At 31.6% G+C, this 25242-nt stretch overlaps 1 protein-coding gene across 2 annotated transcripts in view; it reads left to right on the top strand.

Annotated features, from left to right (window-relative positions):
• Window positions 1-25242, top strand: part of NCAM2 (neural cell adhesion molecule 2) — a 390639-nt gene that overhangs the window by 348689 nt on the left and 16708 nt on the right. The window contains exons 15-16 of one of the 2 annotated variants that reach the window (XM_045196939.2): window positions 6490-6670; window positions 12717-19598. In XM_045196939.2, coding sequence (XP_045052874.2) covers window positions 6490-6670; window positions 12717-12823 — 288 coding nt within the window. In that variant the 3' untranslated portion in view covers window positions 12824-19598. Of the gene's footprint in view, window positions 1-6489; window positions 6671-12716; window positions 19599-25242 lie in introns of those variants that run through there. The other variant, XM_024562711.3, reaches the window with a different exon arrangement.

Here is a 25242-nt window from a genome sequence, read left to right as displayed (position 1 = left end):
CTCTCATTATATTAACAATGTTTGGACTTTTTTCCAGACAAACAGCACATACATTACTCAGCCATAAAAACAATGACTCTTAACCATTTGCAGCCACATGGATGGATGGATACACTGGGTGTTATGCTAAAGGAACAGTGTTTTAGTAGTAGATTTTTATGCTTTCATGATAAAGAGTTGTGAAAGTAACTTCTCACCCACCTTTGTACTGCTGGGAAGGCATTTCTCATTCTTGGACACTTAAGTATACTTTTATAATAGACATAAAGTGTTTTGCACATTTTAAGAGGGAAAATTGAACCTTACAGAATCAGGGTGCCTTGGTGCGGATGGGGAGTGGATGTCGGAATATAAGACACTGTGGTCTGAGCACAGTTTTGCAGCAGCAAGGGCTGAATTGAAGCATGCCCGTGGAGCTTATATCTACCCCTCTTCTGCTCTCCTGACTCACCTCAGCTGCCTAGCTTCCATGTCTCCAAATATAGTCATTCTGATTCCCTTTATCTTTACCATATCATTAATGGTACGTCTTCTACTACAACACACTGGAATAGTCTATATACCACACTTCTCCACCCCCTTTCTCCACCTTCTCCATCCTTCAGACGTCATGCTCTGTAGGTCCAATTGGAAATTCCATAATTCAATATAATATCAGATTAATAGAACAAACAGTAGCTTAGCTTATCTTGGGAAAAATAATTTTCTCCAAAGTTTCTTTCTTAACATATTATTCTTCACATCGAAAAAGTTATGTTCAAGAAGATTTCATGGCTAAATATTTATAGTGGCATTAGTTTTGATATTTGCACTTACATTAAAATAATAACTATTATTTCAAAAAAATTCTTTTTTTCTGTTCTGTTTGTGTGATCCGAAGCTTCTTTATCTATTAGCTTCTCAAACTGCATGAATTCCACAGTGGAGTTACAGCTGAATGTTTGGAAAAGGTGTTTTAGCATATGCAATACAATTTTTAATTGGATATAAACCATAAAGGAAAGAAAATATAGGGAAACACTTTTGTGATTTTCACTTGATTGCTTTTTGACCATATTCATGCACAGGACTGTATATTTTATAATCTAAGAATGACAAAATTGAGACAATATATTCCTTAATATGAGTGTTGATTTCTAGCAGACTCTGAATTAAACTATTTAAACCCACATTTCACTGGGAAACAGAGAAGACTAATCACAATGTAATAAGGAAAGCACATAACATCCTATTTATTGTGGACCTGGCAATACATTATTCTGTGTTATCCTGTAGTAGATAGAGCACATGACTTTGTCTGGTACCCATTAAGAAGACAGAATTTATTAGAAGAGAACTGGAGTAACATAAAAGCAGAATTAAATGTCTCTGTGGGCTCTTTGTAAAAATTAGCGTCTCTAACAATAAGTCAGTAAGATTATACCATGTATGTGGAAAATAAAGACAAGCTTATTAGTATCATAATGTATGTGGAAAACTAAGGTATTTCCTGTATAGAATATTTTACATCCACTTTGTATTAGAGTGTCGGCATAACTCCGTGTAATTTAGTAAATAGTTTTAACATGCTTCCATGAGTTTTTCACCATCTTCTCTCTAATTTGATGATAACTATGGGATCATAACTATCACTTAGTGTTGACACATTGAATAAGTTTCCTGAGCTAAGAAGGGCTAAAAGAAAATTGGTATCTTAAAAAATCAATTGTGAGGAATATACTTTAGGGACTAGCAACAGAGCTTTAGAATATAATGCTGTGTCTTAATTGACCTTCTTAAACTATTTGGAGTTGGGGAGTTTGTACCCAATGGCCATTGGGATAAGAAAAGGTAATTTTGAAAAGGGTATTAAAAATCAACAAGTGAAACTGGGTATTTGTTGTTAAGAGAATTTAGTTTCTATTTATGTTTGGACAGGTACATGGAAATGTATTTAAAGCCATCAGTTTAAAGTTTTGCGATATTTTCAAACAATGAATAGCTATGACATAAAGAACCCTAAGCTTTTCTTTGCTGCTAGTGCAGAAGATGAGTTTTATTCTTCCTGTGTTGGTACTATCAGATAAACTATTTGTTCTCTGAGTAAATAATTGCATTAATGAATCAATGAATATATAAATTAGTTTATAATGTACACTAGTCCCATTACCAGATTAATAAATATAAGAAGTAATGAATACAAGAGAAAAAAGTTGCACTGTGCAAACTTTTGTGGGCTGTGAGAACACAGAAGTTGTGGAATGGAAAAAATTAGCTTTTCTTTTCCTAAAAAAAGTGTGTGGGTGATGGAGACTAGGGCAAGATTTAAAGCCTAATTTACAAAATTTTATGTGGAACAAAGGCAGTTTGCATCAGTTTTGATGACAAGAAAAAGAGATTTGGATTTGAAATACTACGAAAAGCCTCCAAACCTTACATCTTCCCAAATCATAGTGGAATGGGTGTATATACGTGCATTGCTACATCATTTCACTTGGGTTCAGAGTAGCAAACAGAACTTGTGAGCATTCCGTGGCCTCTGAAAAGTCACACAGGTAGCGACTAGCTGAACCAAGATACCAGAAACTCCAGGAAACAGAAACTCCCTTACATGGAAACAAAATTCTTCAATCATAACACAGGAGAGCCACAGGAACATTAACATTCGTCTAGAAGTATGATCTCACCTCCTCAATTCTTCTCTCTTTGAATAATGTTTCACTTGTTATTTAAAATGTGTTGATCAGTCATTCATTCCACAAGGCTTTGAAAAAAAAAAGTTCCTGAAATAAAAGCACTCTAGGAGCCCTCTATAAATATGAACACCAAGACCTCTCCCATCTTTCCTCTCTTTCTCCCTATCCAGAGGAGAGCAAATTTTCCCTATATGCTGATATTTTGATTTTATAAAAACTATTGAGTGCCCTTGACTGTCATGTGGCCCTCATATCTATTTTCTGACAAGAAAAAATGCTTAAGATAAACTATATGAAAGCGAAGTGACCGTTTTTCGTTCAGTAGCTGTCCTTCAACACTCACTTAATGAGCTTATTAATAATAGCCCTATTCAGCAAATCATCTCATTAAGGTACCTAGGGGAACATTTTGCAACTAGATTATCTTAAATCGTTCCCGAGGCATTGAAATTCTGTAAATTAGGTACTCTACAAATGGCATAATTGAGATTTTGATGCCTAGGGAAGTATTTGGTAACACCCACTTTAATTTTTTTCTATTCCCTAGGAATAGCAATCAGGGAATTAAAAACCCCCTTGTCTAATGTTGAATAGGAAGTAAAATTGATTTAAATTGGAGAAAATATTAGAATTCCCTTTGGTTCCTTACACCATCAGTTCAACTATCTAAAACGATGGAGGGGCTTTCCATTTATCATGCTATAAGCTTCAACAATTAAGTGTTAAATGGTAATTCGTAAGAGACTTTCTGCATGTCTCCTGCTTGTCAGGAAGTTTTACCTCAGATGATGAGTTCTCAAAAACTGTATTTTAGAAGGATTGCCTGAAGCAGAGGAAATCTACCCACTGCTCTGAAGAATAAATTGTATCCTGGGGTAACCCAGATCTCAGCTGTTGGCTTATTTTCGACCCTTGTACCCACATCTCCAATCAGATCCAAAGCCAAACTTAACTCTGGATTTCCACAAAAATGTTTACTGTCTCTAAGAACTTGATAGTTATGTAGAGCTTATTGAATTATCGGGGTGAGGGGAAGTCTACGGGGGCAGATCTCTACTGTTTTGTACCCTTGTCCTTATCTAACCCTTCCATTTTCCTGCTCTCACCCCTCCTTCTTTCATCAGCGTACGTACACAATATATAACACATTAAATAATTACATGGTATATGTATTTATGTCTATGTGTTTGTATACATATATACACAAATATATATATATTATATCATATATTATCTAAAGTTGTTTTTGTATGGAAATTTTTTTATCCTCACCTGAGGATGCCTTTTTATTGCTTTTGAGAGAGAGAAAGAGAAACATCGATGTGAGAGAGACACATCAATTGGTTGCCTTTTTGTGTGCACCCCGACCAGGGATCAAACCCGCTACCTGGGTATGTGCCCTGACTGGGAATCAAACCTGTGACTTTTCGGTGTACAGAATGACACTGCAGCCAGCTGAGCCACACCGGCCAGGGCTGTATGGGGATTTTTTAAAGCTTTATTTATTTATTTACTTATTGGGACAATATCTATAAACTTGTTTTTTTTTTCCTTTTGTTTGTTTTGTTTTACATTTACTTAAGAAGACTGCAGCAGGTGAGCATCCTTCTGAGGTTTTCTATTATTGTGCTTACTTGGGGATCTAAACCTCTGTGAAGGAGTCACACCTTCTTTCCATGAACTAGTTTAGGGCAAATGTAAAAAAGAAGAGCCCTGGAGTTTATTGTTTGCAATAAGGGTGGCATCTCTTCCCCTGTGGAGACATTCCTGTCTCCTGCCCGCTATTGGCCTTCATGTTACACGCTTCCACAGCACCCTCTGGGTTATCAAAGAACTCATTTCTTTCTTCTGTGCTGGTGGTAAACTTCCAAGATGAGGATATAGCTCCTTACAATCATGTTCATAGTTCTAGAACGGCCTCACTGCCCTCTAAGGGCTGAAAGAATAACTGATGAGGAAACTGATGAAGAAAGGGGGTGCTGGAGAAGCGGTGGCTGTTTGGTCTAAGTGTCCTGAGCATGTCAAAAGTACACCTAAGTTTGTCTCCCTCCCTCCCTTCCTTTCTTCCTTCCTTCCTTCCCTTCATTCTTTCTTTCTTTCCTTCTTTTTAACTTTACTACATTTAGTGACTTAGACAAGTGACAAGGTCTCTGACTCAAGTTGTTTCAGTTTTCCAATAGCTTTTTAAGTATACCTCATAACACATTAAATACTGGACAATGTCCAGTCTAGCAGATTCATGTGTTTATCAGTTTCAAAGTGCAGGGGAAATGCCTCCTGTTAATATGATAACTTTAAGGACTTGTCTAAAACCCACGGCTTCATTGGGAGTGTTAATATCATCAGGTTTAGACAAAACAACAAACACAGTCCAATGGGTTTCCTTGGTAATAAAAGTTTTATATAACCAAAACTAATTAAGTAGGAAAAGAGAACAGTATGATATCAAAAGTATAATGTCTTCTTGTCTCCTTTTGAAGGACATTTTATGTTTGTAGTTCTGTCATAGTAATGTGGTCATGAATTTAACTTCCAGAATTTGATTTTTGAAAATATAGTTTCAGTTTTAATCATGAATGCAAAAAAACGTTATTCTTTATAGACAAAAACATTGTAAAGTATTGGCTCAAAATCAATTAATACTTAGCTGAGATATGAGATTAAAAAGGTTCAACTACTTACCTCGTGTAATCACTCTCTCTCTCTCTCTCTCTCTCTCTCAATCTGACCAGGCCACAATTTATTTATAATTACCCCTCTGGGAAACTGAGACTTGCAATGCATTGCAAAATTATTAGATACATGACTCCACAGAGAATACTATTTTATTTTTATATAGTTATTATGGAAATGGTTTCTCCTTAAAAATTGCTGTCATTTATTAAGTAATTAGTATACTGAAGGTGCTGGAACACAAAATTTAATTGCTTTTTCTCACTGCTCCCTCATGAAAGCTCAGAGAGGCATCTGTAACCATCATTTCTGTAATAAAGAGGAGGGGAACAAGACAGAGAGGTTAAGGAACTTAACTGTGTTTAAATGGTTAACATGGCACAGGTTAATGTTCATATTACTTGCAATGGTTTTATTCATAAAATTTTATCACTTCGTTTTTCTGTGTTAATTGTAGTCACAGTATTTTTAAATAAAATGTGATTCAAATGTTATATGGCTTGAAACATTTATTTTAAAAGAGTCAAATAGGATTTAAGTGTAGAATTCAAGAAGAGGATAACATTTTTTATTTTCTCATGCTAATAACCTCTTTAACAATTAATGATTTTCCTGTATGTTATTTTATTATGAGTCTAAAATATTATAGTAATAAAATGCTAATGGTAATTTAAATGTATAAAAAATATTCAGACTTTCTTTGCAGGACACTTTGTCTTTTCCCTGCTTCCCTCTCCCCCAAAGAAAACCTTAAACAGTGGTCTCTGATAATTACTTTAATGGATATATTAGGCTTTTTCTATATACATGTTTCATTTTTTCTGTTCATCTGATTATTAATAATCAAAAAGTTGCCAAATAGCAATCTAATATATGTGATATTTTTAAAAATCTTAATGGAAGTAAATTGCATTCGCTGAATCATCAGAGCTAATCATGAAATTGTCACCCTTTGGCTAATATAAAAACATTACCTCTTTATAAAATTACTTCATTGATACAGCAATTTCATTCATCTGTATGGATAAGAAAACTTCCTTTCTTGATATTAATAAAACCATCTGTTCCATCTCAAGATAATTTTTTTGAACCTCAAACTTTAGCATATAGATATTTACCAAAAAAATTATTACCCTTACAGAAAGATAAAGAAGACCAATGGCTAGAGAAAAAGGTGCAGGGAAATAAAGACCACATTATTTTGGAGCATCTGCAGTGGACAATGGGCTATGAAGTTCAGATAACAGCTGCCAACCGATTGGGATATTCAGAACCGACAGTCTACGAGTTCAGTATGCCACCCAAGCCCAACATAATTAAAGGTAAGCGATACTACATGCTTTCTTAGGCTGAACATAAACACGATGTCATCTGTATAATCTCTCTGTATTGCTTCATATTATTGGAGATATAATTTTATAGAAAGAAGTATAAATTCTAAGTTCTAATTATGATTATTATGATGTGTCTTACTCAAGATTTCTCAATCACTCAGGCCATGGTCAACTGGTTAATTGTTAAGTCTATTTTGGTAACTTCAGTGGTTAAAATGGTGGAGAGAGGGTGAAGATGGAAGGTAAGAGTAACTGTTGAATATCAACATGAAAAACTTCTGTTGAGATCAGAACTTTGCAAAGGAGACAACCTCTCTGCCAAACATGTGGGGACTGGCCCTCACTTCGGGGATGATGTGGCCAAAATACTGACAAGCTCACCTGTGCCTAACCAAGCCAGTTGAGCTGGGAAATGTAAAATCTATTACACTGTGACGCAGAAACACTCACAGATGTAGCCCAGAAACAAATGTAACTCCAGTTTCAAGGAGACTCCCAAAGTGGCAGGACACTCTGCATCGGTGTTCACAGCACATTGGTGGATTCTGCCTTTGTTGGTAACGACACTTATATCGCCCCAAGATTCTGCTATTATCAAAGTCCTCAACAGGGGTAGGGAAATATTTTTCAGATACATGACAAACAGGTAAAGATGCAAGAATTTATCTTGATTCGTAGTTGTATTTACTTCTGTGAGTTGTCATAGTGGACATATTTTAACATTTACTGTTTCATTAAATATCATATTTAATATTTACAGGTAATTTTATGCATATGTATAAATATGTGTGTACTCTTTACATATGTATGTAGATATGAGAGCACCATATTCGTAAGCATGGCTTAATTTAATCATATCGTAATAGAGTTTCAGTATTGTTACATAACAGTTTTGAGACTGGAAAAAAAATTGTCACTTCAGTCATGCTATTTAACCCTCTTGTAATTTCAAATTGATATTAATCTCATTATGATTTTGTTATACTGTACATCACTTTTGTAAAATTGAGAGCAGCTTTATACAATTAATCTATCCATTAAAAAGTAATTACTATTTGTTATATGACTCACAAGCAATTAATATAATGGCTTTGTGTTTCTAATATTAATTAAAAAGTGCTTCCAATTATAATTTGAAATTAGGAAGTTGGGAACATCTAGAAATAATATAGGTATCTTATATTCCAATGGTGTTTTGAAAAATTTACAAAATATTTCATTTATTATCTCATTTTACTCTTGAATCTGAATATTGAGTTACTGATAAAATTTTGAGGGGTTAAAGGATCTGTTCAAGATCAGAGCTACTTTAAGTTACATGACAAATCTAACCCCCTTCTAAGATGGTGTACCTAAATAGAAGAATGGTTGAATGAACTATTAAGTTCATTGCCCTTGTGAGTTTGAACCATCTATAACTGACTTTAAAATTATAATGTATTATGATTGCAGTAATTATCTTATATGCATATATATATATATCAAGAATATGATATATGATTCTTAATCTGAGTCAGAATTCTCAAAGAAGGATTGAAACAGTGTACTCCATCCTCCTAAATTTTTAATTTAGCTCATATATGTGGAAGAAATAATTATTTTTGTCAAAATAAAAAGTGATTTTTTATGAATTAAAAATCAACATTTTAATAACATTATATTGATAAAATACAAACTGTAAAATAAATATTTCAGGCAGGTTACTTTTATGTTATACTCCCAGAGACCCTACTATTTTTACGTGAAATTGTTAATAAAAACCAACATTAATATAGAAAAAAGGTAAATAAATAAAGAATATGTATATAAAGGCACAAAAATAGCTAAAGCATTCCATGATACATTTACTATGAAAGCTTTTTTGTTTGTTTCAATTTCAGAGAATTAGTTTATGAGAACTACCAACAAGTAAAATGAGCAGAATTCTGGTTTATAGTTTTATTTTTGCACTCATCACTTAGTATCCCCTGATAAGCAGTTTCTCATTTCTAAGCTAGTTTCTTCAGGTTATGTAATGCTAAGATTCATTCATTCATTCATTCTGGCTATTTATTGGGGTCTTGCTTTATGACAAGCACTGAGATGAATACAGAATTATAATATGTGAAAAGTACAGACCTGGCCCCTGCCTTCAAAGACATCACAATCTAGTGAGGAAGATAGGCATTAAACAAGATTTGGAATAACCACCACATAATTACAGCTAAGAGAGGGCCTGATGCAGGATGCTACCATGAGAAAGTTCAACAAGGGTATCTAAATTATGCGGGTCTGGCGGGGGTTAAGGAAAGGTTCCCTTAGAAGGTGACTTTCCCAAAGAAACGTGTAGAGTAAACCTTTCAGGGAATGTGTCTTATATGGAACAAATCTCTGAGAGACGGAAGAAATTGATGTGCTTTAGGAACCAGGAAGAGCATGTTAGAAGGAGAACCTGAAGGTGTGGGAACAAAGATAAAGGTAGAGAGGGACTGGAAGCCCAGAAAATCCAAGACCTTCTAAAAAACACATAAATGATTTTAAAACAACTCCTAAAACCAGTAAGAAATCATTTGAAGCAGGAAAGTTACATGAATAGATCGGCATTATAGACAGATTTTACTCTTGCTCACATGGGTAAAAGCAACATATGGGTGAACAGGAATGCTTGAAAAAAAAGTGATAGGAGTAGAAAGAGGAAACAATGAATGAATCCCAGAAACAATGCACATGTAGACTAGCCCTGCTGGTAGCTGATCAGATGCAGTAGGTACCGATGCATTTTCAGTGTCTTTCTTGGGCAGGTGGGCCATTCTTGGCATTGTTTCTGAGGATGAAGAATTTTGGATTTGGAGAATGAAGAGTAACATAAAATCAGTTTGGTATTTATTAAGTGTCCAGTGTCAAGTAGCAGTTAGATGTGTGAGTATAGAAATGAAAAGACCCATGCTTTGGGAAAATATGACAACATTGTCAGCTTCACCAGAGGAATGGTATTGGAAGCTTGGTTGAGGTTAAAACCAAACTGAGTAATGCCTTCAATAAGGAGTTGATGTCTGTGATACTCATAGATGTTTCCTTGGTATCTAGAAGGGTGACTGGCACGGCACAGATGTTCAAGGAGTGCTTCTTGAGTGACTAAAGTGCAGAGGGTTAAGAGCTGCCTCCTAAAAAACCATAATATTATACAGGAGGAGGAAACCCCACCACCACCCCTCCAATGAGACTATGATGTAGTATTGCTGGAATATCACAAGACTGTGGTATCTTGAAAGTGAACAGAGAACCATATTCCAAGAAGAAAATAAATAAATCATATTTGACACTTCAAATGCTGCTGAAATGTCAATGCAGCTTATTCAAAAGAGAGGTGAAGTGCCCTTTTTACATCCAGTTTTGCTGAAGTAATGGGGAGAGAAATTCAGGAGAAATAGGCTGAGGATTGTGTGTGAGGTTAGGATGATGACATTCCATGTTTATTTACTGCTTTCAAATAGCTTTGACGTGAAAATGAGCACAGAAAAAATAACAGTCAGTGTTGTAAGGATTTTTATGATGAAAAAAAAACTAGAGCATGTTTTACAGCTGATAAACATAATGCAGTCAAGAAGTCGGACAGATGCACAAAGATATCTGAGAAGGTAGGAGATGGAATTCATAGCCTCTAAGATGTACAGCTGATTCGAAGTCAGAGCAGCTTACTGGAAATGGGAAATAATGAAATATTTATATTATCTACAAAAATACCACAAAACAATGTCTAATTTAGTATGACTAAATCCAAGGACTGCCGAGGCCTCTTGGAAAGCCACGTCAAAGACATACCCTAATAGTTCAAGAATTGGCTGATTTCGCTCTAGGAGGTTTCTTAGAGCAAATCAAGTTTTTGATTCATGGTGGTGAATTTGGGAGCTTTTGCACCCAAAATATTTTACAGATCTAAAACCGTGTATTGGCAAAATAAACAAAAATGATCTTTATGTGCTTTCATCATAATCACTCTTGTTATATATGATTTCTTATTCCACTTTAAATAAACATGCTAAATTCAAATTCATATCTGAAATAAGTTATCTATAATAAAATAGCAATCTTATGTTTTTTTCACTTAATTTGAGAAGATATGGAGTTTAAAATTTCATTTAACTTGTTTCGGGGGTTTTGTTTTGTTTTGTTTATGTAGAATACATTGCAGACTGTCAAAATGACATTTATAGACTTTTAAATTAAAAAATAATTTACATGCAGTCAGATATATTTAACTTTTTGTAAGCAATAGGCCACATCTAGAGTACATTTATTTTGGGGCTGAGGAACAATTTTTTGAAAATACATTCATCTTCCTTCATATGTTCTACTAATAACATTGACTTCCATGTATATATGTGAATATATATGTATATATATATATATATATATATATATATATATATATATATATATCTTAGTGGATAATACATTTCTTTATAGTACATGATTCTGATTTAAAAAGTACTTAATGATTAATATTTATCATTTTTAATACTTAAAGATGTTTTTATTTTGAAAGATGTGTTTCTTAACAAATTAGTATTTATAAATATGATTATAAAACTATAAATAGAACTAGAGGCTGGTCAAATGGCTTTTATTGATCTGTTCTGTAATTTTAATGGCTAAAAATAATGCTATCTTGGTGGCTTGAATATACTCTTTTAAAAAGTCCTTGGAAATAAATTTATTTTGAAATCATTTTCATCATTTCCTTTGACCTACAAAATGTTTAATATTGTTTGTTATAAGCAAAGATAAATCTTAATTTCTTTTAGTAATCAATTTATCTTCTTGTGTTACTATGAATTGGACATGTCTAATTTTAACATTGACTGTCAATATAATTTGGTGACAAATAATTTTATTTATATATTCTTAAGAGCCAGTGGTAAAATAATTCTAGTTTGTGAAATCAGTCATGTAATATTTCCATGACAATTCTTCACATTAACAAATTAACAAAGAAATTATATAAGTCACCACCAATATATAAATTGCTAAAGTTTTTCAGTTAGTATATATTTTCATGGGCTTTTTAATTTATAATGACTGTAAATTATTTTGATGACACTCACTCTACTTCTATGCAAATCTAGTATACACGTTCATCTGTGAATAACTCAACATGTGCAATAAACACAATATTCAAGTGCCTGGCAGATACTAAAATGTTTTCTTAAGGTTAAATCTGTGATTGCAATATACATTAGAGAAATTTTAAAATAATGGTGAAATTGAATTTCAGTTATTGGGGAAAACTTCATTTTAACTACATGGGGAATATCAGTCAATTCTAAATAAAAAATTCTATAAGACAATATTTCTTTGGTTTAGCACATAACAATAAAGTAAGTCTAAGTTATTTTCATGATCTTTGATTCTTTATCTTAATACGGTACAATGACATATGTCCCAAGTTTGCCTGTGATCAGCTAAATTAATGGTTTTGATTCTATTCCTATTGTAAATTTTCACTGTGTGGGTATGCAATTTTCACTTATTTCTTGGTAGTTCATTTATAATTGAGAATACAGCTTCTTTCATTAAATGTCTTCTAAGAAATTATGGTAGCAAAGAAACTATCAATAAACATTACAGAATATGATGAGCTCATATTTAAAGTAACAATTTGAATTTACCAGTAGCAGTGTGGAATGACTGGTGATTTTTCTCCTATTAGTTGTACATTCAGTATAGAACAATTGAAATGTTTATATTTAAACAATCCATTACACAACCAAATCTGAGTTATATGAAATAAACATTAATATTGAGGCTGAGCTATGTTTTTAATATATGGCAACTATTTAGAAATGTTTTATACAAGTTTTTTGCTATTTTTATCTTATATCAGAGTAATTGAAAATGGCTTTGTGTAAATCTTGCATTAATTATTTTCTCTCTTTTTTTTCTTTTCCTACTGTCACTTTTTTCTTTTCACTTATTTTCGTGTTTTTAACTCTACTCTTTTTTCCTTAATTATTTTATTCTTCTTCTACTTTCAAAAACAATTTTCTTCATGCAGATAAATGCTGTGAAGAGAATAAAGGTGAAAATGGAAGCCAGTCATGGCAGCTGAGTGCTGCTGGGTTTTCTTTCATTGTAGCCATGTGTTTGTCATGCATGTTTTAATGTTGCTGTTGTGTCATAAGACACTTCCTTTTATGCCCTGTGAATTTATAAGGCTAATCTAAAATTCTAATAAAGATTCTCTAAGGTCCAACTAATTATGCATGTATATTCACCCAGAAACAATTAGCCTCTTTTTCCTTTCCCAAATTGTCCACCTACAGAGTAGATAATTTGTCAGAAAATCACTGAAGGAAATTGAATCAGGGTTGTTTATTCCTGGTACCAGTTCATTGAATAAGTTGCTTCATTCTAAAGCTTTCTTTAATTTCTAAAGTTAACCTTATTAAATAAACACATAATTTTCACTTAGATTTTAAGCATTTCCTACATCTAATCTTCCTTCGTTTGATTGTTTTGTATAAACAGTCTTTTAATTATGTAGAATTGTGGATCTTTTTATTGGTTTTAATTCTTATTCTTTAAAATGTAAGTTTTCAACTTAAGGAACATTTATAATATATAAATCATACATATGATAATTTTTATTATATTAGATGTATAACCTTATTCTCTGTTTTAAAATTGAACACTAATGGAAATAATCCAGATTGTTGTTTTTTTTACTAAGGGAAAATATCTCTATGCAATCACCCTACAGAAAATGATAAATTAAATTTTAATATGTTTAAAAACTCATACCTTGTTCACTTAACTTGGATTGTCTTTGGAGTTGGCATCAAGTATTGATATTCAATGACATATATACTTATTTAGTACATTTTCCCTGAACATCTAATAATCATTGACTTTGCCAAGGGCCAGAGAGAGAAGTAATATTTTAGCTACTACTTTGAAGAAGATGAAATTAAGATGAGAAGGATGTGCTACTAGATTCCACCTGTTAAAGGAAGCTGAGTTTGAGGAAGTAGCATGAGTAATGATTTTCATTTCTTCATTTTCATTCATTAGAAAATGAGAAAAGGGTATTTTGTGTTTTTCACTCCCAAGTAACCCTAGCAAGTGATTCTCACCACTATTTAGGACAATTAGGAAGCAATCAGATTTACATATATTCACAAGAATGACCATAATTCACATGTAAATCATATTACTGGGTGGGGGGTTTGAGGCTCATTCATCATAAAGTACTTTGTTGCGGGGAAGTATTCTCTGTTTCCTTTTAAGGAATACCTACAGGATGCTGTAAGGGGTGATCTAAGGCTAGACATGGCTTTAGTAGTCTGTTTTCTTTAACATATCTTTTCCAAACTCTTTGCTAGCCATTGTTGTTCTTCCTTCTAACCTAGCAATGGACCTGCAGAATGCAGACCTGACCATCCACAGATTAAATACACTTCTGCTTCTCTCCTTTCTCCCCTGCTGGCAAATAGGGATTTCCCAATTTGTGCATTTTGGGAATCTAACCTATTTTTCAGTAATGTTCTGTTTTTAAATCACCATAGCCAATGTTCTGTTTTTTAAAGAACTAATTACAATTTTAACTATGTTCCATGATGTTGGAGTTTGGATAAGATATATAGATACATTGATTACTATTGAGTAGAATAGTAAAATGCTGAGAAAACAAGGAGTTTCAGAAACACTTCCAGGTTTTTTTTTCATTCATTATAACCACACTGGATCTTTCCAATAAGTTATAACAAGAAAGTCATGTATTGGGTTGGCCAAAAAGTCCATTACGTTTTTCTTCCGTAAAATAGCTCTAGTGCTCAGTTGTCTTTCACTTCATTCCACTTTTGTTAGATTGTATTGTTAAAACTGTCATATCAGCCTGCATTTAAAAAAATCAAAAAAGGTGTATTTTTGTGCTTTTGTGCTGCCTTTTTAACATTGAAGATGGAACAAAATACACAACATGTTTGGTGTATTATGCTTTTTTATTTCAAGGAAGGTAAAAACACAACTAAAAAACAACAACAAAAAAGATTTGTGCAGTGTGTGGAGAAGGTACTGTGACTGATCAAACATGTCAGAAGTGGTTTGTGAAGCTTCTTGTTCCTATTGACATTTTGAGCTAATAATTATTTGCTGTGGGCTGTCTTATGCGTTAGAAGATGGTTAGCAGCACCCTGGCCTATACCGGCTGGAAGCCAATAGTGGTATTTAGCCCACATACTCAAGATATCCAAAGTAATAAAGCCATTGGTGAAAATAAAAAAAAAATGTCTTTTATTCTATGGAAAAAAAAAAAAAAAAACAGAGCAGACTTCTTGGCCAACCCAATAGAAGATGACTTAGTATATGATTACAAATCATTTTTGTGGGGAACGTGGAATACATCTTCAGGAAGATAACAAAGTTGATTTATTTTTTGAGATTTTATAGTCTATAACTCAAGGTCACCAACTGTGATATGAAGAACACTTATTCAGGTACATGACATGTAGACTGACATTTTGACAGTTCAGAAAAAAACCTAAAATTAAAATTCTATCTTAGCAGAATTGTTTCCATTTTAATGAGTTGTTCATTTAGTTTTTTTTTAACATTAAGTACGGATCAAATTGATAATCCTGAAATTAATAAGCAGTCTATCATTTGGCCAAATTTTCTTCTTAGATGAACAGCTATTTTACAGGTGAGAAATGCATAAATTCTTAAAATATACTCCAGACATCTTAAAATAATAAGCTCTGTACTTTCCTTTCTATAAAAAATTGAAAAGCACAAAACAATGCAGCTACCACATTTCAATAAATGCTACCTTACAGATTATAAATAACCTTCTCTGATTATTAAAAAATCTTAAAATGTGTAAATGTTGCTGAATTATCTTTTTTATTATCTAAGGTTTAATTTTGTTATATGCATCCCTAAAATCTAACAGACAATACTTTTTGTCTAACTACTCTCTGTCTATAGGTCCAAATAAATGTGATTATTTGGTAAGGAAGACATAAAAATTCAACTTATTTTGCCTCTCTCTCGCATCATTCAAAAAAATTTTTATCCAATGGCTTTTTAAATAAAATTATATGTCTGAAATGTATGAGTATGAAATTGTGTGTAAGGTGAGTTTTATGTTAATCATTATATATACTCAGAAACATGTGCTTAGAGCAATTGATGTATATATCATGCTTTTAAATGTTTAATAGTTTCAAAAGTTAGTTCTGATCATATTGTACCAGTTACAGAGCTAGGTTAATGTGCTTGTGCATGGTTGCCATTGTCTGCATGTGGAGCATCAGGTTAAAATTTTTATACAAACCTCTATATCTCCTTTTATGACACCAACTCTTTTCAAGTCTGTCTTTCCTGTCTTCTTTTCTCCATATATTATTCACTCTTAATGGTCTCTCCACCCAAATTCAAACTCCATAATTATCATGTAACTGTGAGGCCCACCATACCGTGTTTCACGTATGCTAACGTATTGTGCCTAGGAGGTAACCGTAAGTTCTCCTTTCCTACAAAATGTCTTCTTGAATTGGAGAATGTTAAGGAAACTGCTGATTTTAATCCCTTCTCTCCTAATACTATTATTCATTGAGAATAAGTATACTTTATAAACTACAATTATATTTGTTCTAAAAACATTACACAAGTGCATATCTACACATTCATACAAGAGGACATGGACAAGATTGAAAAATTTTAATGCCTTATTATATTTTTTAAATTTTCTTTCCTCTTTTACTTAGCCTAAAGTATCTCTCAAGTGTTTTATACACACACACACACGTACACACCCATAAGTATATACACACACCTTCCAGACATTGGATCCACATTATATTAAAATATATATATGTATAATATATAACAAATATTTATACCAATAACTTTACTACAAATAATTTTGACTTTTAAAATATTCACCAGTTCTTTTGCCTGGCTGGTGTGGCTCAGTGGATTGAGTGCCGGCCTGCAAACCAAAGGGTCATCAGTTCAATTCCCAGTCAGGGCACATGGCTGGGTTGTGGGCCAGGTCCCCAGTAAGGGAAGCATGAGACACAACCACACATTGATGTTACTCTCCCTTTCTTTCTTCCTCCTTCCCCTCTTTCTAAAAATAAATAAAATCTTTAAAAAAGTAAAATATTCACCAGTTCTTTTTTTTCTTTTTTTTTCTTGTTCAAGTACAGTTTTCTGCCTTTCCCCCAGCTCTACCCACCTCTGTCCCCTGTTTCCACCCCTCCTTCTTATTGTCCATGTGTCCTTTATAATTGTTCCTGTAAACCCCTCAAACCTTTTCCCCCATTATCCCCTCCCCTCTTTTAAAATTAATAATTAAAATTACAAGTATGCACAGTAGCTCATAGGTTATATGATTTTAGTCAATATGGAAACCATTATATTTAATTCAAATATTTTCTATATAAGAATGCCAGTTTATTATAGTTTATTTAAATTAAAACTAAAATAAACAAAATTGCACAATAGCTTCAACTCTATTGAATTTATGATTATTCACTTACATTCAACAAAATAGAGTATACAATAAAGCCACATACATTTTTAAAAAAATTTTTAATCCTCACTTGAGAATGCATTTATTGATTTTTGAGAGAGAGATATCAATAGGTTGCCTCTCATACACTCCCCAATTTGGATGGTACCTAAAACCTGGGTATGCTCCCTGACCAGGGATCCAACCCACACACGTTTGATATATGGAATGATGTTCCAATCAACTGATCCACTGGCCAGGGCAACATGTACTTTTGGATCTGGATAAATTGTCATATACACACATATTTTTTGTTTTATTTTTGTTTTTTTTATAATATTGTATACCTACACTAAGGATGGAAAAACAAAATACAAAATTACAAATGAATGTAGTAATTCAAAATGGATATTTATACCACCAATGTGATAATTCAGTATGTTTTGGTCTAGCTTTCAAAAATAGTTAGCTTATATTTTGTATAATATTTTCAGTTTGTAGTAGTTTGTTAATAAATATATCTGGTCATGTAAAATCATCTGAAAATATCCACCTCTTTGGTTTTGGTTATATTACCAGCATTAAAAACTGAAAACAACATATTATATTGCTTAAATTAAAGATTATCATTTATAATTTTTAGCCCTATGTATTATGATTGCATTTGAATAAAGATATAGGATCATTAAGTTCATAACTAAATGTATCCTTCCATGAATTTTATTGATTCAACCTCTGAGGTATAGTGTAATGTCCTTTAAACAACTTTTGAGTGAATACAAATTAAATAGGATGTATTAGTTTGGCTTATTTCTTTTCATTCTCCTTCTAAATTTTTCTTTCTAATATACCCCTCCTCTCTTACTCTCTTCCTCTTTCTTAATATCCGGACATGAGTAAATAGGATGTATTTCTTCTATTCTTTTTATGTTAATCATGGATACATTTTAAAGTCCCTGCATTTTTGACATAGATATGTGACATAAAACTTCACCAAGGCTAATGCATTTAATAAGCAGATGAAATGTATACATAGCAAATGACTGGAGAGACAAATACTTTACAAATAGTGCTTAAGTGATTTTAATATAAGTTGCAATAGGTAAAAAGTCTATTTCCAAATCAGCTGACTATGTGATTGAAAACTAAAGAGTATTATTTAGTCACTATTTATACTTAATAGTTAATCTTACTTTTCAGAAGATATTATCAGAGTAAATCGTAGGTCTTCACTAAAGAAAAAAAACTTTCTAACATCTCATTAACATGTTCTTTTTAAATTATCTAAATTTGAGTATTATTTAGAGTTAACAATTTTTAACTTTTAAGTATAAAATTGTATTATTTTTTTACTTTATTGTTCTTAAGAACTTAAAACACATGAAAAGGTCTATCAGCAACATCTCAATTTTTATGTAAGGCAAAGGATTCAGTAAGTTTACATCTAATTTAATTGCTCTGAAATATAACAGAGATGGACGTTTAATATCATGCTCTGTTTTCTAGTACCTTTGATATTTTTATGTTATCTGAGATTATGAACCAGATGAAGAACTCTGGTAGCTCCCTCTCCTTCCAAGTGGCTATTAACGATTTTGAAAGCCTAACACATCTGTCCTACAAACTACCAGAAGAGTGGAGTGCATGTTAAATCAGTTTTAGCTGCTATTAAACAAAATTGAAATTAAAAGAGGAAAAACAATAATCAAGGAAAACACAACATATATCAAGAGTTTTATTAGTATATCTGAAATCTGAACTGCATTTGCTTTCCTCATATCTTTGTTGGTAGACTATTATTTTAGCTACTTTTCAAAGATTTGTTTCTTCAACTGGAATTTTATATTAAATGTGAACTAATCTAATGTTGGTTGTATCAAGCCTAGGTATAATGCAAAACTTCTTAATTGCATATGTTTCAATTGAATTAATTCTTTACTATTCCACTTTAAGTAATAAAAATATAGTTATACACTGCAAAATATTAAGAGTTAGCATTATTTAAAAATTATGTGTTATTTTTAAATTCTATGTATGTATTAAATGGTCACTATGAAATAAATCTTCTAGCTAATTGTTTTTCCTAAAAGCAAGCAATTAAATATTACTGTTTTAAATAATATCCACAATCCATGAATGTTTTTAAAAAATATTTTTATTTCACATCTTACATTGATTTTATGTATGACACTTTGTTTTAAAGTGACTGTTTCTGATTATTTAATTGCATTTGTTTTCATCATAGCTTATTTTCATGGAGAAATGTACATGTTATAAATGTATTGTCCTCAGCATCATCTCTTATTTAAACCCTCAACATAATATTAAACACTCTATGTAATCTTATGCATGCATTTCATAGTAATTGTGTCATTTTATTTTCTGTATTTATGTGTCTCCATAGTTGTAATAAAGAAAACTGAGGAAAAGCTTTGTTATATGTGTTTTCTTTATTACTGGTACAAACTTTTTCTGTCCTTGTTGTATGTTCTCATTTCTTACTTGGTCAAGTCCAATATTTCAATGTAGTAAACATAATTGAGTTATACCTCTTTTGGAAGAAATAATACATCATCAGAAGACATATTGTAAAAATAATTTAGATACAGTAACAAATACTGTTACTTTCATAGTGAATTAATTCTAGGGTCTTCTAATAAAATTTTATTTTTAGTGTGGGGCCAAAATAATTACATAACAGTGAAACACAGGAATATAGTTAATAATTTCAGTAATTGTTCAATAGTCTACATTGCTAGCAAATGTTTATAAAAACAAAGTGATTTTTCTCCAATTACTCTGATTAATATATCATTGTAATTCAGTTTGAGCACCACGAGAGTAAAGTTGTAGATAATTATTAAGGTTCATTGCTTACCCACAACCAAGGCATGAAATATAAATGACTTTGACATTTACAAATAATAATAAAATAATACAAAAACAGAGCACCTTTTTGTTTTTAAACATGCACTATGTCACACACTCTGAAGAATGCCGAAGTGCAATATTTCATTCACTCTTCATACGGTCCCTCTGAAGTATCATTTCCCCTACAATGTATGGAGGAATGGTGAGGCCTAGAGAGGTTAAATAATTTATGTAATGAAGAGTCACAATTACAATCCAGATCCAGTACTCTTAATAAAACACCATTACATTTTTTTCATTTTAGTCCCGGACCTGGGTTCAAATAATAACTTTTTAAAATGTAAATTATTCAGTTAGTTTTTCTAAAGTAAAAAAAAAATTATATTTCCTGATTTAGACATGAATATATATTTATCTTGTATAAACACAATCATTTTGCTCTGCCAGATAAAACAGTGTAGAAATTACAGAAGAAAATGTTCACTTACGGATTTGCATTATTTTAAGGCACACTTAATCTTTGTTATTCTAGAACATCCTACTCTCAAATACATACCTTTACCTATTAATATGTATATATTAAAAAGTTTTAATATCACGTTTATATTTTGTTGTAAAATTTGAATTTCTTTTAATTGATTGAATAGTTACAGAAGTTTCATACTTTGGGAGAGAGTTAAATTGTTGTTTTATGTTGTTCTTGTTTGTTTTTCCTTGAAGCCTCATGACAATGACATATTTTCAAATAGGAGGTATATGGGGTTGTTTGACATTTTTCTAGTGACAGCCACATTAACTTTATATCACTTTATTTTTTGAGCCACTATGAAGGAAAAGATTTGAGGAAATCTATTCTAATATTCTAATAAACATCATTATTTTATTTTTTATTATATCAGGAAACTGAGCATCAGAGAACCCAAGTAACTAGTAATTGACATAGCCAAACAACTTGAAATCTCAGTTTTCTAATCGTTGTTTTATTAAATTACACTGAATCGATTCTTTTCTATACTTCTGTGGTCAAATATCTTTTACCTACTTCCATTAATTTCTTCTTTACTGGCCCATAGAGGAATGTGTGTGACAGAGGAAAGGCCATGTGTTAACCAACCACAGTTCCTACCAGAAGTCACGGTACTTCTGTTAGCCAGCTGTTATCTTTCTCACTTCAACTTGTACACGTAGCTGCTTTCCCATGATCAGTGCAATAAACTTGCACTAAGTTTATGGTCTTCAATGAATATCCATTAAACTTTATCACTCTCTGATTTTTACATATTTTCTGAAAACACTTTATAAAAAGACATTAACATTGTTGGTAGAAATAGGTATTTTTTATTGTATATATTAATATAATAGTATTTTTACTTACCATCTAACAAAAAAACTAAAGTAGATATTTTCATATCAGCATCTATCATTTTCATTTTAAGAAATCAAAATAAACAATTTCAACATATCATTTGCATAGTGGCTATATGCTTGCTCCTCAACTGATTTGTCATATACTGTTACAAAGATAAATATTAAAATATTGAAAAAGTCACAGTAAAATATAGCTAATTTCTATTTAAATATGGTTTAAAAATCATCTCATCAAACTATTTCTGTTTTGAAGAATCCATGAGCAACAAGCTCCAATTTTTTATTGTTTGTTTGCTATAGTTTCTATATAATTTTAAAAAGGCTAAATTGGGTACGTATGTTACATGGAAGATTAAATGCAAAACTACTGATTCTCTTGAAAAAAAGGAAATATTCATTATAAATGGACTATTTAGAATATTTAGACATGTTTACAATGTTTAGTTTTAACATTATAACTTGATCTTTTGAAATATATAACCATAATGCAATTGAAGTCTCTAAGACACAACATAGTGAGTGTCTAAAACTAGAAGTTTCATAAAATCCAATATGTTACAAATCCTTGGAAAATCATAATTCCATTCATATATTTGTTCACATTTGTCATATACTGTCTTACACATTTAGAAAATTCAAAGGTATGTACATTTAAGAATTTTATAATAGATTACATAGTTTGGAATTTCAACAAGCAAATGTAAAATATCAATTGTAGTTTAATCTTATATGGGTGTGATCCAATTTTGTAATACAGTATTGTAAAAGCATATTTTTGTTTGTGCAATCAAAACATGTTCTAAGACATGTTCTATGTTCTATTAATAGTCAGATTCTTAATATTAACTGAAAAATGAAGATGATCAGGTAGCGGTTGAACTAAAAAACTAAAATTTAAGTTATTAAATTATTTATCAGTGGTCGATATCTGTTTTGATCATATTCATCCAATTTAAGAAGTTTATTTTCCTTCTAGCCAATAAAAGTTTTCATTATCTTATGGGAAGTGACTAAATCACCTCTTCCAAAGCAAAATGAACACAAAATAATAAAGTGCATATGGAGAATGTATAGAATTAGTGATTTAAGAATAAACTTCAAAAATAGCTGTTTGAATAGATAATTACAAAATCAAGGAAGTAAAATTTTTCATAGAAGAAGAATGACATTCATTATACAGGGTCTGGCACAAATAATATCCCTTTTTATTAAAAAATCTTCTATTACAAAATCATAAGCATGTAATTTGTTAACATAATATCACCCTCCAGCCCATCATAAGGCATTTTAGGTGAAATATTCAAATTGCTGTCCATCTCTTGCTGTACATTCACATACCCTACCAATCACACTCGAGCAGGTGTTACTTCTGCTGGACTCCGTATTTTAGATTGTTTACTTTTATGGACATTTTTTTAAAAGATAAATATTAAAACGTTAAGGGGGGTTGAGTAGATATTTAAAAATGGTGAAAATGATGGAACATTTGAAATGTCATACCATTTAAATGTATATATAGTAATTATACCTAATTATAAATACACTAAAAATTTGTAATACTTTTCTCATAGAATGTCTATTTTTAAATATATTAGTAAACACTAATGATCTAATGTTGAGTCAACCACTACTCACACATAAAAGGCTGAGTTTGACTACTCCCTTCTTCAATCTAAACTTCAAACAGTGTCAGTTGGCATGTCTACATGCATTATGGAAATGGGCATGGAATAGGAGAGAGTAGCCCAGCCTCTATGAGCTCCCTTCTACCCATTACAACAGATTCCACTTTCCTGTCTGTGTATCTCTAACAACTCTTTGCCATCTTTTGTGAAAAATAAGCACTCTTCGTAGATTTTGTGTGTGGTGGTGTTTGTGTCTTTTTAGGGTGTAAGTTAATTTGTTTTTTTCAATTGCAAAGTCCATCTGCTTTAACATCACTTACCATTTAATAAACCCATCCTTCCAATCACCCCAATATATCTGATCTCTAATATCCATATAAATCTCCTAACTTCAGAATATATCATGTTTTCTTTCATGCCTCCATCTTCGCTCATGCTTTGTTCTGACCGAAATGGACTCCCCTTGTCATATGGAAAGCTTCTGCAACACCATCTCAAGTGTTACTTTCTCTATCGTGCCTTCCTTGACTACTACTCACTAACATGTTTCTCCCATCTATCTGTTCAGGTCACAGTTTTGTTTTGTTTTTAACCATCATGAAAGCAATGAATTACGCTGAATTTCAGTTTCTAAATTACACGTTATCGGCCCTCCCAATACATTGTGAGCTCCCCAAAGAAGAAAGCACTTGATTTTTTCTTTATTTTATCCTCAAAACTGCTTGATAGAGTTGTTTAATAACATTGTGCTAAATTAAAGGACATTACATGGGTTTTTTTTACCAATTTCTCCCTGGAAAAAATATTTTTTTATATCAAAGAACTAGAAGATATTTTGCAAAGATATTTAATTTATAATTGTGCCTTTATTAACAAACATGTATAGGACAAGGCACTCGGAAGTTTCATTTTTAAATTACAAATGTTATTTATATAGTATACATGTTTATAGTTCCCTTTCCATCACTAAATCAACCATTTTCAATTACCTTTTTTTTTCTTGCCCCAAATCATACTTACTGGTAAAAAAATGCCTGGTGTGTCAATGCTGCTTTTATACCCCACCTTCTCCAAATAATACCTCTTAATAGGGTGAAATAATTTGGAAGGAAATTTGGGATTACCCTTGAATTTATAAAAACACAACGTTATACATGTAACAGAACATTTCAAAAGAACAATCACAAAGGCAAAAGAATGGAGACTAGTAAGGGACAGGTGATGTAACATACAGTTTTCGTCTAGCAAAAACAGAAGGTTGTATGAAGACAAACTTGGTAGCAAGCCATAAACTGTCCACATCAATGTTGTTTAACTGATTAAATATAGAAAAGACATGGCCACCTTGTTAAAATGTACTGAAATCAGCCTGAGGATTTAAAACACATATAAATAACCACAGTGGGCATTATTGATATGTTTTAGTAATGTCAAAATATTATTTGTAAACTTTGTTTATAATTTTTAAAATCTGAAAATGTCTAATTCCTCAATTAATATGTTAATATTACAAATAGTACTATGAAGGGACAAGAAAGCAAGATAATTATATAAAATAAACTTTCATATAACTCTTATTTTCCAACATGAACGTCCATAATTTGTTTCTAGATATACAAAGAGCTCCCTTGAGGTCAATACATGTTCATTTAAAACACAGCAAATTACTGATCCTAAAATGTAAAAATCCCTCCTACCCACAAAGTCCTTATAACATTATAATTATATAAACACACATATATGTATGTATTATATATGTTTATATGTGTGCAGACACATATACATACACGCACATATACACACTTATGTACATGTGTATATGCATATATGTGCATACATGTGTGTATACATTTATAATGTGTGCACACAAGTGTACACACATGTATATGTGCATATATGTATAATATATACATGTATATACCTATATGTGTGCACATGCATATATGTATATGTGTATATATTATGTGTGTGTGCATATATACACATATACACACACAACTTATGTACTTGTCCCATGATTATAATCAGTTTTGATTTTTAATTTACAAGCATAGGCAAAATTAGGTGTTTTTTTCTTGCCATTGTGACATTCTTTTGAGTTAATAAAGCTATTGTAATAATAATAACCTGCATGTCTTTTTCCATATTAACAACTGTAAACCTACTTTTGCCCACTCCGGTATTTTTAAAGATCTTTCATT

Source organism: Desmodus rotundus, chromosome 2 (genome assembly GCF_022682495.2).
Source record: "Desmodus rotundus isolate HL8 chromosome 2, HLdesRot8A.1, whole genome shotgun sequence".
In the NCBI taxonomy this organism is placed as follows: domain Eukaryota; kingdom Metazoa; phylum Chordata; class Mammalia; order Chiroptera; family Phyllostomidae; genus Desmodus; species Desmodus rotundus.
This window is presented reverse-complemented; position numbering and strand designations above follow the sequence as displayed.